Source organism: Vanessa atalanta, chromosome 13, assembly GCF_905147765.1.
Source record: "Vanessa atalanta chromosome 13, ilVanAtal1.2, whole genome shotgun sequence".
NCBI lineage: Eukaryota > Metazoa > Arthropoda > Insecta > Lepidoptera > Nymphalidae > Vanessa > Vanessa atalanta.
Genome location: NC_061883.1, coordinates 11,581,544 through 11,594,731, shown reverse-complemented (window position 1 = coordinate 11,594,731; position 13,188 = coordinate 11,581,544). Strand labels below are relative to the sequence as shown.

At 31.9% G+C, this 13,188-nt stretch overlaps 2 protein-coding genes across 5 annotated transcripts in view; one reads left to right on the top strand and one right to left on the bottom strand.

Moving 5' to 3' along the window:
* Positions 1-1,363, bottom strand: part of LOC125068017 (6-phosphofructo-2-kinase/fructose-2,6-bisphosphatase) — a 33,472-nt gene extending 32,109 nt beyond the window's left edge. For all 3 annotated transcript variants that reach the window (XM_047676963.1, XM_047676965.1, XM_047676964.1), the window contains exon 1: positions 781-1,363. In XM_047676963.1, coding sequence (XP_047532919.1) covers positions 781-949 — 169 coding nt within the window. In that variant the 5' untranslated portion in view covers positions 950-1,363. The remainder of the gene's footprint in view (positions 1-780) is intronic.
* A 5,751-nt stretch (positions 1,364-7,114) lies between these two features.
* On the top strand, positions 7,115-10,139 carry LOC125068018. 2 transcript variants are annotated; one of them, XM_047676968.1, is made up of 4 exons: positions 7,115-7,420; positions 8,055-8,143; positions 8,526-8,700; positions 10,085-10,139. In XM_047676968.1, exons 1-4 carry the CDS (start codon positions 7,169-7,171, stop codon positions 10,112-10,114), a joined length of 546 nt encoding a protein of 181 aa, XP_047532924.1. In that variant the 5' UTR covers positions 7,115-7,168; the 3' UTR covers positions 10,115-10,139. The 2 variants fall into 2 exon arrangements, with proteins under 2 accessions (XP_047532924.1, XP_047532923.1); XM_047676967.1 differs by lacking the exon at positions 10,085-10,139 and having other exon boundaries at positions 8,526-8,794.
* Positions 10,140-13,188: the final 3,049 nt, after the last annotated feature.

Sequence of the window (13,188 nt, the reverse complement as noted above, 5' to 3'; positions counted from 1 at the left end):
TTGTTTATTATAAAAAACAATATTTGCATAAGTATTTAAAAATATTAGTTACGTAAAACCTTTTTAATTTTTTTATATGGTTTTATAATCAGTTATTAAGAATACCCAAAAAATACTATTGATATATTTTTAAATCTTGTATGTATACGATACTTTGTATACAAAGCCGTGTTGCCTATTAGTGCCAGAAAATAAAATTGCGATCTACTGTACATTTTGGTTCATTATTTTATAATAACAATCGTAACTAATACGAAAAATTAGAAGTAAATAATACATACCAACGTTATGTAATAGTATGTACATATGTGTATGTATGTGTATTTATTAATGGAGTAAAATACGGATGAATGCTATTAATTAACCATACAATGGCGAAATCAGTGAAGTAACTGCTATTAAAATTAAAATTATATTAATTTTTACGAACTAATGTTAGCATTAAATGTTTATAAACAACATTTTAAAGAGTTTGATACACATAAAATACATGATTGTTATTAATCCGATTTCTAACCTCTTAAAGCACTTTAATCTGATTTGATACGCTAAAATAGTTTTTATCCTTATCACTATTTAATAAAGAATCTCCTTACCGAAGGTCCCGACGTAAAAGAATGTCAAAACCCACGATTATAAATAAAAAAAACAACTAATGCGATTAGTATCGATTTATGAGCGTATTCTTCAGTTTCTGCGAAACGAACCGACGCGACGGGAACACTTATATTATTATATTTTAGGAACCAAAGATTTAACCATTCACGAACACTATTTTACCTCTTATAGGGAACGGCTTCGTCATAATAGTCTCTGTAGTCGGAGGCAGGAGCCGCTGCGTCTCCGGCGACATGACACTGGTGCACAGATTCAATTCATGTTTTTTATTTTCACAATTGCTATTGACGCCGCCGCGTAACCGCAGCGACGGACCGTTTAACACATCCATCTGCGTTCACTATCGCGGCATGACTGACTGTGAGTTGTGACAAGGCGCTCGAACTCCGAGCCGATACTCCGAGTAACGACGATGCAATGTTATCAGCTGATTTTGTGGAAACTTATGGAATATGAGATATATCGTCTCACTCGAGCGTATGCGCTGCGCTGCGCAGTTTGTGTCGGTAATGTTCAATCCTAAGAATTACGAGAAGATTAGAAATGGCACCACACTTTTATATTCAAACAATAATTGAATTACGACACCCTAGTGTGAGTGTCAAATAATACGGCAGATTATAGGATTTGTATAGCTTTGTATTCTACAATGTAATTATAAAAACATCAAAGCGATGCGCGGTCTGTCCTAGACGTTAAAACGTATAGCGGTTCGCTCAGACGGAATGCGAGATCTCGGAAGACGATCGCGTGCACTACTGAAGTAATTTCGGGCACTATGCCATTATTTTTATTGAGAGCGTCGAACGTCAATACGAACGTGTAGTTTGCGGCCAGATAATATTTTACGTCATAGCATTCTGTATCTGTAATGCAGCCCAATTATGTAAATATGTATGTAATAAGTAGGTACTATACTACTAAACGATTATAAAAATACAAGTAGAAGATTGTCCTTGAACATTGATTGCCAATTGTAGATTTCGGCTTACATACAGAAGTCACAAAAATTTACATATAATATATACTACTATGATATATTCTATATAATATATTATTCTTTTTCATATAAGGTGATATGAAAAAGTAGAATCTAATTAAGTAGAGGTACAAAAATTAAAATATTTGCGTGTTTGATTCAAATATTGTTGTAAATTCAAATAAATTAAATGTTATATTTTTTCTCTTTAATTATATTATAGATACATAATTTTTTGTGCGTACGTATGTAAATTGTAAAGTACGTTGCAGTGACCACGATAGTGTCCCGTAGTGAGGTGAGAACTGCGATAATAAATTACAGATTAAATTAAATAAATGAATTGAAATGGTTCAGCGGCGGTACTGAGCAAGTTGTATTTAAATTGTGTTTTTCTCGCGTTCGAGAATAAAAAAAGGTTAGCAAACCTGCATGTGTAAGGTCAGCTCTATTTTAATCATAAGCAAGGGATTTTAAACAAAGTATCTGGGGCGCCTCATCGTTGGTGAGACGCCATGTATTGCACGGCGCCTAGGTCTTTTGCACGCCTCGCAACCTGGGCATATGTGGGTGAAAATCTGTTACATGTTACATATTTATCACAGCATTGGATAAATACATTCACAAACAGATAAAAAGTTCTCCTGACTGATTTCGGCCACGGCGGCTGTTCTTAAGTGAGACCAGCTAGCTATAATTGCGCATAACATACTTTTGCAAAAATCGATCGATCGATAGGATGGCGTGTAAGACACAACCAAAGGAATTCACTTTTCACGCGCAGTAAAACGCATTTTCGTGTTTTCCCGGACTACTACCAAGTATATTCTTAGTTTGTCTCTAACGATTTTCACTTCAGCATCAAATGAGGTATCCGACGGGTATTTAATATATTTTTCTTCGAGGCGTAGCACGAATTAGGTATAACACAAAATACAGATAAAATTAACGGAGCCTTTCTTGAGAAGATTTGAACCTATGAATTTTTTTTAATTTGGTATAAAACAGGTAAAACTGATTTGCCAATGCCAATTTCAACTTAAAGAATGAAACTCGCTTATTATTAAATTTTACTTATAGTCCAACGATTGAGAGCTTGATTAATCGTATTTTTTATTCGATACATTCGATCTTTACATTGTATGTTTCATGGAATAGTACAATGTTTGTCTACAAGTATGTTAGCTAGAATATGCCAGACTAGAGACATTCATTACGAGTATAAACTGTGTAAGAAACAATAGCTCATATTTTGATGGGAGAATATTCTTGGCTAAATATTAGTGGTCATTGTTTTGTAAATTTATTCGTTATTTTTTTTTTTAAAAAGCGTTCATTCTTTTGTTAAAACTAGAAAATATTGAATGAGATCATTAGTTAATAAGTTTTCATGTCTTATAAGTAATGCGTACTTTGAAATCTGAATAGTACAATGTTTGCTAATTAGAATTTAACGACTTCGTTTAGTTTATTCCTTTGAACATTTAAAGAAAATAATGTTAATGAATCACGAATGGTTGTTTGAAAGTAAATTCAGTGGCATGAATATGAATATTAGTGGCAAAAAGAGTTTGACAAAAGATACAAGAATAAAACAAAATATATTATATTTTTAATGAATGACATAGTACCTAATTGTTATTTAGATATATTGATGATTTAATTTACCCAATAACATATATACATAATAAATGTATCCCTATCTCGTTTGGTCGCGCCATTAGGTAGGTACTTAAGAACGATTTTCAGATTTTTTAAACTTTGTAAAAAGGTTCTCACGGAAAGACAAATTAGGGTTAATGTACTAATGTGTAGGGTTAATATGCATAAAATAAAATAAAAACAGAAAAACTAAAAACGTTTATTAACAGTTTTCACGGGTTGTATATAAATATATAAAATATATAAAAAAAATATAAAATTGCATCTGTGCGAAGCGGGGTTTGGTCGCTATTTAATTATAAATTCTTACAGGTCAAAATTAAAAAAAATATCGTACATATTAAGGTCACCTGGAACGGTGGCTAGAGAAAAAGTGGCACAAAATACTAATTTGTAATAAAAGGCGAATATTTGCAGCGCTTGTTCGCTTCAGCATTTCACACACAATTGGACACTTCCCTGTTTACCAGTGAAATTAGTATCTGGCCTTTTGGTATTTTTACTATACTTAGTAAACAATCACATAAACTGGTTCTTTACTATGTTGTGTATTAATGAAAGTGTACACATGCTAATAATAAATGAGGTTATTTATAAACAAGTGGAAGACTACCAACAGTCGATATTTAATTCTATTTAGCGATGAAAGTTAAGAGTAAGACAATATTGACGTCATATTGTATGACAGAAAATTGATTACAAAATATACTTTATTAGTTTCCGCCCGCCGCTTATAAGAAGATCCAAGAAAATATTGAAACTTTTCACAGTAGTTAGTCAAAGAAAACATTATGAGGCATCTTGGGCATGAAACGATAGACGAAATCATATTAATTAATATGAATATAAATAAAATTTTTGGTAAAAATCTGTTTCTTTATGTGAGAGAGGAGGACAGAAGGGTCGTGGGTCGGGAGCAGGTGTTAGAGATAAAAAGTATCCTAGGAATGTGCTTTTCGAAAAATTATATTGAATATAATTTATATCTATGTCAAATTTCATTCAACATTCTTTATAATAAACATCCATCAATACCTTCTATAATATTCCTTCTATAATATCCTTCTATAATATATAGTATTTATAATATTAGTAAGATTAAATAATCAATAAAATCGTCAGTGTAAATTGAATATATTTGATGTGACTTCATATTATTCGAAGAAACCTACTTTACGTCGCGTGTTTGGTCTCACGTAACCTATCGACCAAGCAGCAGCGGCACCGTCACTTGGCGAGGCTTTATTTTATTTGGACATCGACTACGTGACCCATGACTCGTTCTTTCCTTAAATTATCTTGTGTTTTTGATGACAGTAATCAAGATATTCAATAATATTTTTTGGTGATTGTTTAGTGTTGTAACTGTGTTGAGCATATCAATTCTTCCATACGTAGTTAGGTCAGTAGCTACAATCAGACAAAGGTAACATTAATATAATCAATACTTACTAGTGATTCAATAATCCGCTGTTATAAAGAGCAACGTTATATAAACGAGGCTGAACCTTTTAATATGTGTTAGATTATATAAAATTGTGAATTTATATATCTCGCAAACGGTGGCGGTTTGATACCTTGGCCAATGAGATCGGTGCCCCTTACTCAAAGCACGAAAATTGAGGCAAGTATACATATAAGATTTAGGAATTAAATTACGTAATTTATTTTTGCGATATTTTTAAGCTGAATAAAAGTAATACTGATAAAAAGCTCACCAAACAAGTTTTGTCGCACCCTTTAATTGTTACATCCTAGCCCCATGCCTCACGGGCTTTGGCATAAATCCATCACCGTTTGCAACAGAATATTGATTATATTTTCGGGACTGTCATTACGTAGACCCACAGGATTCATGTATTAAAAAGAGCACGCAAGAGGAGGAAGAGGCCTTAATACTTAGTTTGTAAACTACATACATTAACATTTACATTAACTGCCTGTAAATTTCCCACTGCTGGGCTAAGGCCTCCTCTCCCTTTGAGGAGAAAGTTTGGAGCATATTCCACCACGCTGCTCCAATGCAGAATTTCGTTGAGATTAGACATATTCAGGTTTCCTCACGATGTTTTCCTTCACCGCCGAGCACGAGATAAATTATAAACACAAATTAAGCACATGAAAATTCAGTGGTGCTTGCCTGGGTTTCTATTTTTTAAATACTAGCACGTGCTAGTCCCGATTAAGGCTCGGGTGAAATAAGATATTTTTTAATAAAAATCTTTGTATCCAAACAGCGTTACTGCCGGACCCAATCCAAATCCACTCAATAAACACAAAAAAAATCATACTCTGTTCAGCAGTTTAGTTTAGTGACATATATACGTACGTATGAATTATATAATACAATATAATGATGAGAAGAGGAGGTCGATTTTAATTTTATATATAACATTCGAGTAAAAGTTTCTAGTAGGGACACAGTTGGTTAGTACTTTAAGAAATTTGTGTTTAGGATCTTGAATCTGTTATAATCCAGTGCCGGTATTGGTAATAAGCGGCTACAACTAGTAGCATCGTGACCTGTTATTTAACCTGACGCCCACTCATAAATGCTTAAACAGGTTGATGTATCCAGTACTTTACTGGTGCGATCCCGTCTACTAAATCGTGATTCTTCTAATAAATGATAATTTTTTGTATCCGTATTATAGTGATTCCTTTAGTCTCAGTAGCTGAACGGCGTATGGGTAAAAAAGCGTTGCGAGTGCGTCGTATTATATTAATAGAGTCTAGTAACAAATTGCACTTATTTACAAATACGAAGACGATCAGGTTGCTTGGCATAGGTTGGCGGACGAGTGACCACCGCCCAAATGGCGCCGTAAGAGATATAAATCATTCCTTACATCACCAATGCGCCGCCAAAGTAAGATGTTATGTCCCTTGTGCCTGTAGTTACACTGGCTCACCACTCAAAGCGGAACACAACAATACTAAGTACTGTTGTTTAGCGGTAGATTATCTAATGAGTGGGTGGTACCGACCCAGACGGGCTAGAACAAACCCCTACCACCAAGAAAGCACGAAGGAGTTTTTTTGTACCAACCTAATTTATGTTTATTGATCTAGTGTTCAAAAGTGAAGAAATTCTGAATTATGTCCACCAATGCGTAGAGCTGTGAAATAAGATATATATTTCCTAAAGAGGCGATGAAGGATGCCTCTGCCAAACAGGATATTACGTTTTATTACGAAGATTAGTACATTAGTATAGTCGGTCCGACCTGATGATCTCCCTAGGATTATGTCAAATTTTAAATTTAATGTGTTTTGTAAATCGTAGCAAACAACTCAACATCTGTAATCATGTTACACAATAATTCCGAATAGTTCGACACATTCCGACAAAATCCCGTTTAAAATAAAAAATAAAAATATCTATATAAAATACTGCATGTAAATATTTTTGTGTTTCTTTTGTTTATATTTATAAGATTAATTTATAAAAAGATCGCTGTTTTTTGATCGCGCATCACATGCTAGTTGTACCATTATATTAAACGTACTTCAGAGAGACTTCTAGCTAAACATTACAACACAATATCATTCAACGTATAACGTAGCTACAGAAACGCCGGGTCTGCTGTTTCTTAAATAATTATCAGTCATCTAATGACGAGCGGAGAAGAGTTCTTGGAATGACAATACATAACAGCCGTTATGTTCGCAACATTACAGTTGTTACGTTTGGTTAATTGTTTTTGTTGTAACTAAGATATAATGTCTAGATAGAAAGATATGTTTACTTCTTTCCCACGTAAACAATAATTATGTTTCGTATATATTTTATTAATTTTAATTCCAGGCAATATCTAGACTGTACAAACAATTTAATGAACATCGTTGGGGAAAACTCATAATGAATAAATATCGATCGAATCAGCTTTCACGAATATAATAATCGATATGGATATGTTTCGCTCGGTTCTTGAGACGGTACCGAAGACGCGAACACAAATGGTCAATGAACTCGACATTCCGGAAGATGTGATAGTTACTCCCTACATCTGGAGCGAGCCGGAGGATACTACAGAGAGTGACGGCATACCTTCTGTCAGTATAGACGAGTTCGATGCAAAGACAGTCAGTTCTGACTCCAGCCCAGCATTATCTAGAGCTATGACAGATTCGGAGATCGACTACGGTAGATATAGAAGGGTAAGTTAGTTACGAAAATATAAAGGTTCATGTTATCTTTCGAATTAAAACAGATAATTCAGGTCATGTCATCTAAGTGAAACACTTAATACATAAGTTATAATATTAAAGAGGTAAAGAAGCATGTTTTGGAGGTGATTTTGATCGTTTATATTATCTTTCGTCTTAAATTTTGCTGCTGAATATTGTTAGAAGAGTAATTGGTAATTTAGTGTATTTAACTAAAAACAGGTGAAGTGTAATAACAGCTTGTAACATTATAGTTACATCCGCCTTAGTAATTATATAAATATGACCTATAGTTTGGTTACAAGATAACTGGCGTAGCATAGAGATTTCATCCTTTGTAGTAATAAATGTATATAGACTATTTATACCAATAATATAAATGCCAAAGAAACTTTGTCTCCCTGTCTGTTACGCTTTCACAAATAAATCACTGAACCGAATTTGTATTAAGCAAGCTTACACCCTAGGAGGGACATAGGCTACTTATTTATATCTAACACCTTATGTTCAATCCCTAAAACGAAACTCCACCCGATACCTAGTTAATGTTATCAAAATTTTTACTATCAAAATTTTTTCTGAAGATTCTCTGTAGTCTCTACTATTAATTTACGTTATGTTTCAGTTTAAAAGCAGGAGTTTAAGTGATCCGTGGGTGCACATGAGAAACGCTCTGGATGCTTTTTCTCCGGAGTTCCTGGACTCTTTGAATAGGTTATAATTTGAATTTAATTATTTATTCTCCGAAGAGTCGTGACGACTTAGTGGTTAGAAAACGTGAATATTAATATTTGATTCTGAATTTAAAATGCTTGCCAATATCCAACGGTTCGCTTTTTTAAGACAAGGGAGTGTATACACTGTAATTAAAAAAATCCGGGTTCTTAGAATTAGAAAAGCCGAATAATTTTTTACTGGTCTGACCCAAGGTTGAATCCAAAACCACGGGAGACCAGGCAGTAAGCTTAATGTTTATGCTATTATAATAAAAGGTTACGTTTAGATATTTATACAGAAGCGGTTTCCGCATGATGTAGATGTTCGATATAACAAAATATTTAATTATAATATATTAAGTGAGTAATTCGTATAACAGTTTTCAAGATACGCCATCAGAAGCCATAGAAGAATCTTACCTAAAGCGAAACCGATACAACGAGGAATTGAAAATGAAGATGGAGCGCTTCTTCGAGGAGGAGTGCCGCGTGTTCTCTCCTGATGACCCCGGTTTGTTAGTGCTGGAAGAAACCTTGAGGAATATAGACTTGAAGGTATTTTATTACATTCTGCCGCATTTATATACTCAAGTAAGATTTACAAATAAATACTAAACATTGATATTAAAAACTACAAGCGTATCTAATATTTTAAAATTCAAGGAATGTTTTTTATTTACTTCGTTAAGGCTGACGAGCAAATGGACAAACTGATGGTGAGTATTATAACTTAATCCTTACTCATATCCTGATACTGCAGAGATAAAACACTTCTTATGTTGTCGATGCACTACCGTGCCTCACACTGGCTCACTCACCATACAAACCGCAATACACTGTACACAGTACAAAGTATTGGTTTAGAGTGGAGGGCCCATCCAGACCGCACCTGTTAACCTCATCATCATATGAGCCAGAGTAGCAGTTAGTAGCAGTAGCATAGTAGTAAATATAATGGCAGACGCGGTCCTGATTGCTTCTTCTAACACAATTCTTACCCTGATTTCCAAATATAATATCACATGTACGTAAGTTACTGGCTAAATTCTCACCATAAGAAATTATTTAAATTCTTACCATAAGAAATTACTACTTTTAAAAATAACATTAACTGATTTCTCATTTAATTTTCAATTCCCATTACATTTTGGGATGTGTTCCTTTTCTATGCAAAATATTTTAATTACCAGAAATAAATTTTAAGTGCAAATATACAAGTCATTGATTTGGCTAACCTCAAAAGCAGTTAACGCATTCATAACTAATTTAAATACAATAAGATTTCCCTGAACCATTAATATGGTCATTGAACTTATTCTTACAAAAAAATAGTTTTTATTGTTACTTAGTGTAGATTCATATTTAGTATGAAGAGAACATAATAGTAGTACTAATCAATACGGTCTCTATAGCCACCTCTCTAAAGTCACTTGTGGTATTCCAGTTCTCGAGTGGGGGTTAGCATCATCTCGCTACTTCCCTGTGGGAGGATTTATTTATTTTTATAAAATATCCATGGGTACCATCGCCCATAGGTCCTATGGACGGTAGTTCTTCTACCGATGTTAATATGTAAGCGCTGTAAGAAAGATTATCACCATATATGACCTTGTGAACTACGATGTTAAGCCCCATTTTTCTGTAGTTGCACTGGCTGACTCGCCCGTCAAACCGGTAAAAAGAATACTAAATATTGCTATTTGGTGGTAGAATGTACTTGGACTACCAAAATGGCGTTACAGAGAGCTTAAAATCTCCTAGCGATTTGCTAGTTTCCCAGATAATGGCTGAATTACATAAATATCATAATAAAAGTCCTTCTAAAGTAAAACTCTTTCATAAAATCAAATCTAGGATCAAATCAAACATAATCTATTATATAAATTCAGTTGAATTGACAATTTTTACAAATAATTGCGTTGTTAACGTTATTTTTCAGGAGTCAGAAGTAAGCAGCAACGATTCATAAGAAAAGTACTTCAAAGCGGTCCCTTTTCGTCTTCGAGGATATGTCAGTCAATACAATAATTTAACTCGAATAAATTATTTAATTGATTAATTATATTTTGACTATTAAAAAAATGTAAAGCTAATTCAGCTCTATGGTTATGAATTTAGATTTATATATAAAAAATATTTATGTACGGGATTGATTTAAAATAAAACAATATATTTGTGTAAAATGTATTTTAATGGGAATGATTTCCAACATCACAACAACAGGTAACACTATTGTATCATCGATCATCACAATTTTATATAAAAAATAATTTAATACCAGCAAAATATTATTTTTTATAAAATCTTAGGCTCTTCTAGAATTTGAATTATTCAAAAATTAAAAAAGATATATTTTGCTGGTTGTAAAAAAAAACAAATAAAAATATTGCACATTTTAAATTTGGAATGAGATTCTTTATATCACCAATAATCGAAATAAAATGATAGATTGATTTATTTTTTGTATTGAATCACATTATTTCAGTCCGTTATAGATAGGACGACAAGAATTTATTAAAATGTATAAATAAACACATTCATCTGTTGGAAAGTTTAAGATGTTCACTGCAACGAGATCATCAACGGATAACATTTTAAAACAAACAAATATATAAAATAATACTCTATACAAAACTTAATCTTATTGTTGATTTATAAATGAATATTTTATTAACGTTTTATACAATTTTCTTCTCATTGATTGTTGTATTAATAAAAGAAAGGAAGAAATGATGTAAAACTGATACAATGTGAATACAGCACTAATCCAAAAAAAAAAAAAACATTTAAAAATAAAAAAACTCCAAAACGTGCAATTTAATTTTTCCGGTCAGATATTAGTCACGAACGGCTGTGCAAATAGTTTTTAGGAACAAAAGCGAGGATTACGAACGTATACTACGGATACAGAATGTGCGGTTTTTATTATGTATATAAGTTTACTATTTTGTTTTTTCGTTACACGGGAATATATCCTCAACTTCAAACCGGTCAAATTAAATTGTGCGTATTGGAGAACGTACTTGCAGTGAACCCTTATGTACGTTAAGATAATTTTGTGGAACCGTGATCATATATCTATATATCTTAGTTATAACATGTAAAGCGTTTTGTTTCAAACTATAGTTGCATACTGTTTTGGATAATTACACTTAGGATAGGACGATCGGAAGTCGAAAGACAGAAAATACAATACTAGTTATTTTTCATATAGAGACCAATTTATTGATTGTACAGTTAGGGCCTTATTTGTTTTATCTATAGACAAGAAAACATTTAAAGAAATGTAACTTATGAAGTCAGAAATTAAACAAAGTATAGTCGGCAAGAAAAGGGCAAATGTTACATGTATTTTTGTCACACGTATGATTTTATTATTATGCGAAGGTTTTCTTCTCTATCTCCCTATAGTTTAATAGCAAAGGTAATTGCACTTAATGCCCCATCTTAAATCAATACATTATACGTAATATTGTTGTCTCTGGTCATGAGATTTTTAACAGCGACGAAACTTGATTTCACATGACTTTATTTAAGACGTAAAAAATGCTCAAACAATCACATTACCAACTTCATAATCAAGGTTTTTAATAAAAATCTGCCTTTCCCTTCAGACCCGAAACATTAGAGTATCCTTAAAATTACTTACAATAGAAAAATATTGCCAATAAAAAAATCGCCGACTTTGGTATTGCTAGTGCTAATTAATTGCAAAAAATCACTAATTGCGATAACAACACAGGTATATCATAAAGCTTGTATCATTAGCTAAATATTGAAAAGAAGAGAAAATTTTAAATAAAAATAAACACTAACATCCACCCATCGTTATCAAGTTTGAATTTATTTAGTAAGCATTCAATTGTAATATTTGTATGGGAAGAAACGAACGTCTGGCCGAACGTTTATTTTTATCTGTGTAAGTAACGCACGTGATGATTTTTTGCAAATAATAAGTTCTTATAACATGCCGACGTTTTGGTAACATACTCTTATTCATACATACATTGGCAAAATAATCCATTCGCTGCCACATAATATGGACGTGCTTATAAAAGGCGATATTTATCTAATGTTACTTTAATATAAAGTAAATGATTTATTTATTTATACTTAACATGGTTTTGGTGACAATATAAGCTTAGGTATAGACAACATTTTTACAATGGCTCCATAAATTTAACATGATACGAATTTTAAAGTAATATAATACAGGTTATAAATAATTAATTAGATTATGAAAATTATAAATATAATCTAAAATAAAACATACATTTATAAAACCCATTTTTGTTAAATCAATAATCAAGTAGTTCAATGTTTTTTTTTTATTAAATCTAATCGTAAACGTATAATATATTCGCATGCAATGGCAACACCGAAAATTAAACTGCAATTTCACAAACGAGACAGCCTAATGTGTATTTCTAATATATATAAAATATATTAAATAATGTAGAGGCTTAAAACAATATCATGTATAATATTTTAATTACAATACCATATTATACAGAATGAACGGCATGCAATAAATTTATTTAATTACTCATTGGAAAATGCTGTGCAATTATGTTATATAATTAGTATTATGCCACAAGCGCCAATAATTTTTATTCACATGATATTATAGTCTATGATATTTGAGTTTATGTTTAATAAACTCTTTCATAATAACCTCTATGTAACGTAAAAAAAATTAAGTCACTCGAGATGGATATTTATTATAAGATTTATAACAGAGATTAATAGTCTGTTCCAATTAAAATAAAAAAAAAAGTATGACTTAGGCATTAACAAAACATCCACAGTAATCAAATTAATTCAAAATATAAAATAATATAAAGAATAAATATATTTATGTAATAAAAAATCTAGCAATGTTTGTCATGATCACTAAAATATATAAAATTTATAATTAATAAGCTAATAAGCAAGCTAGCTAGTTTACTTAAGCACAAACAAAACGAATTATTATGACATAGTGGTTTTTATAGAAAATATTTGAAGACGTTCAAGCGTTCTTATCCAACACAAATATAAAGT

Bases quoted from the DNA above. Each gene is read 5' to 3' on its own strand.
- LOC125068018 (XM_047676967.1), top strand. From the start codon at position 7,169: ATGGATATGTTTCGCTCGGTTCTTGAGACGGTACCGAAGACGCGAACA. The intron at 7,421-8,054 runs GTAAGTTAGTTA...GTTATGTTTCAG, and splicing joins ACTACGGTAGATATAGAAGG to TTTAAAAGCAGGAGTTTAAG. The intron at 8,144-8,525 runs GTTATAATTTGA...TTCGTATAACAG, and splicing joins TTCCTGGACTCTTTGAATAG to TTTTCAAGATACGCCATCAG.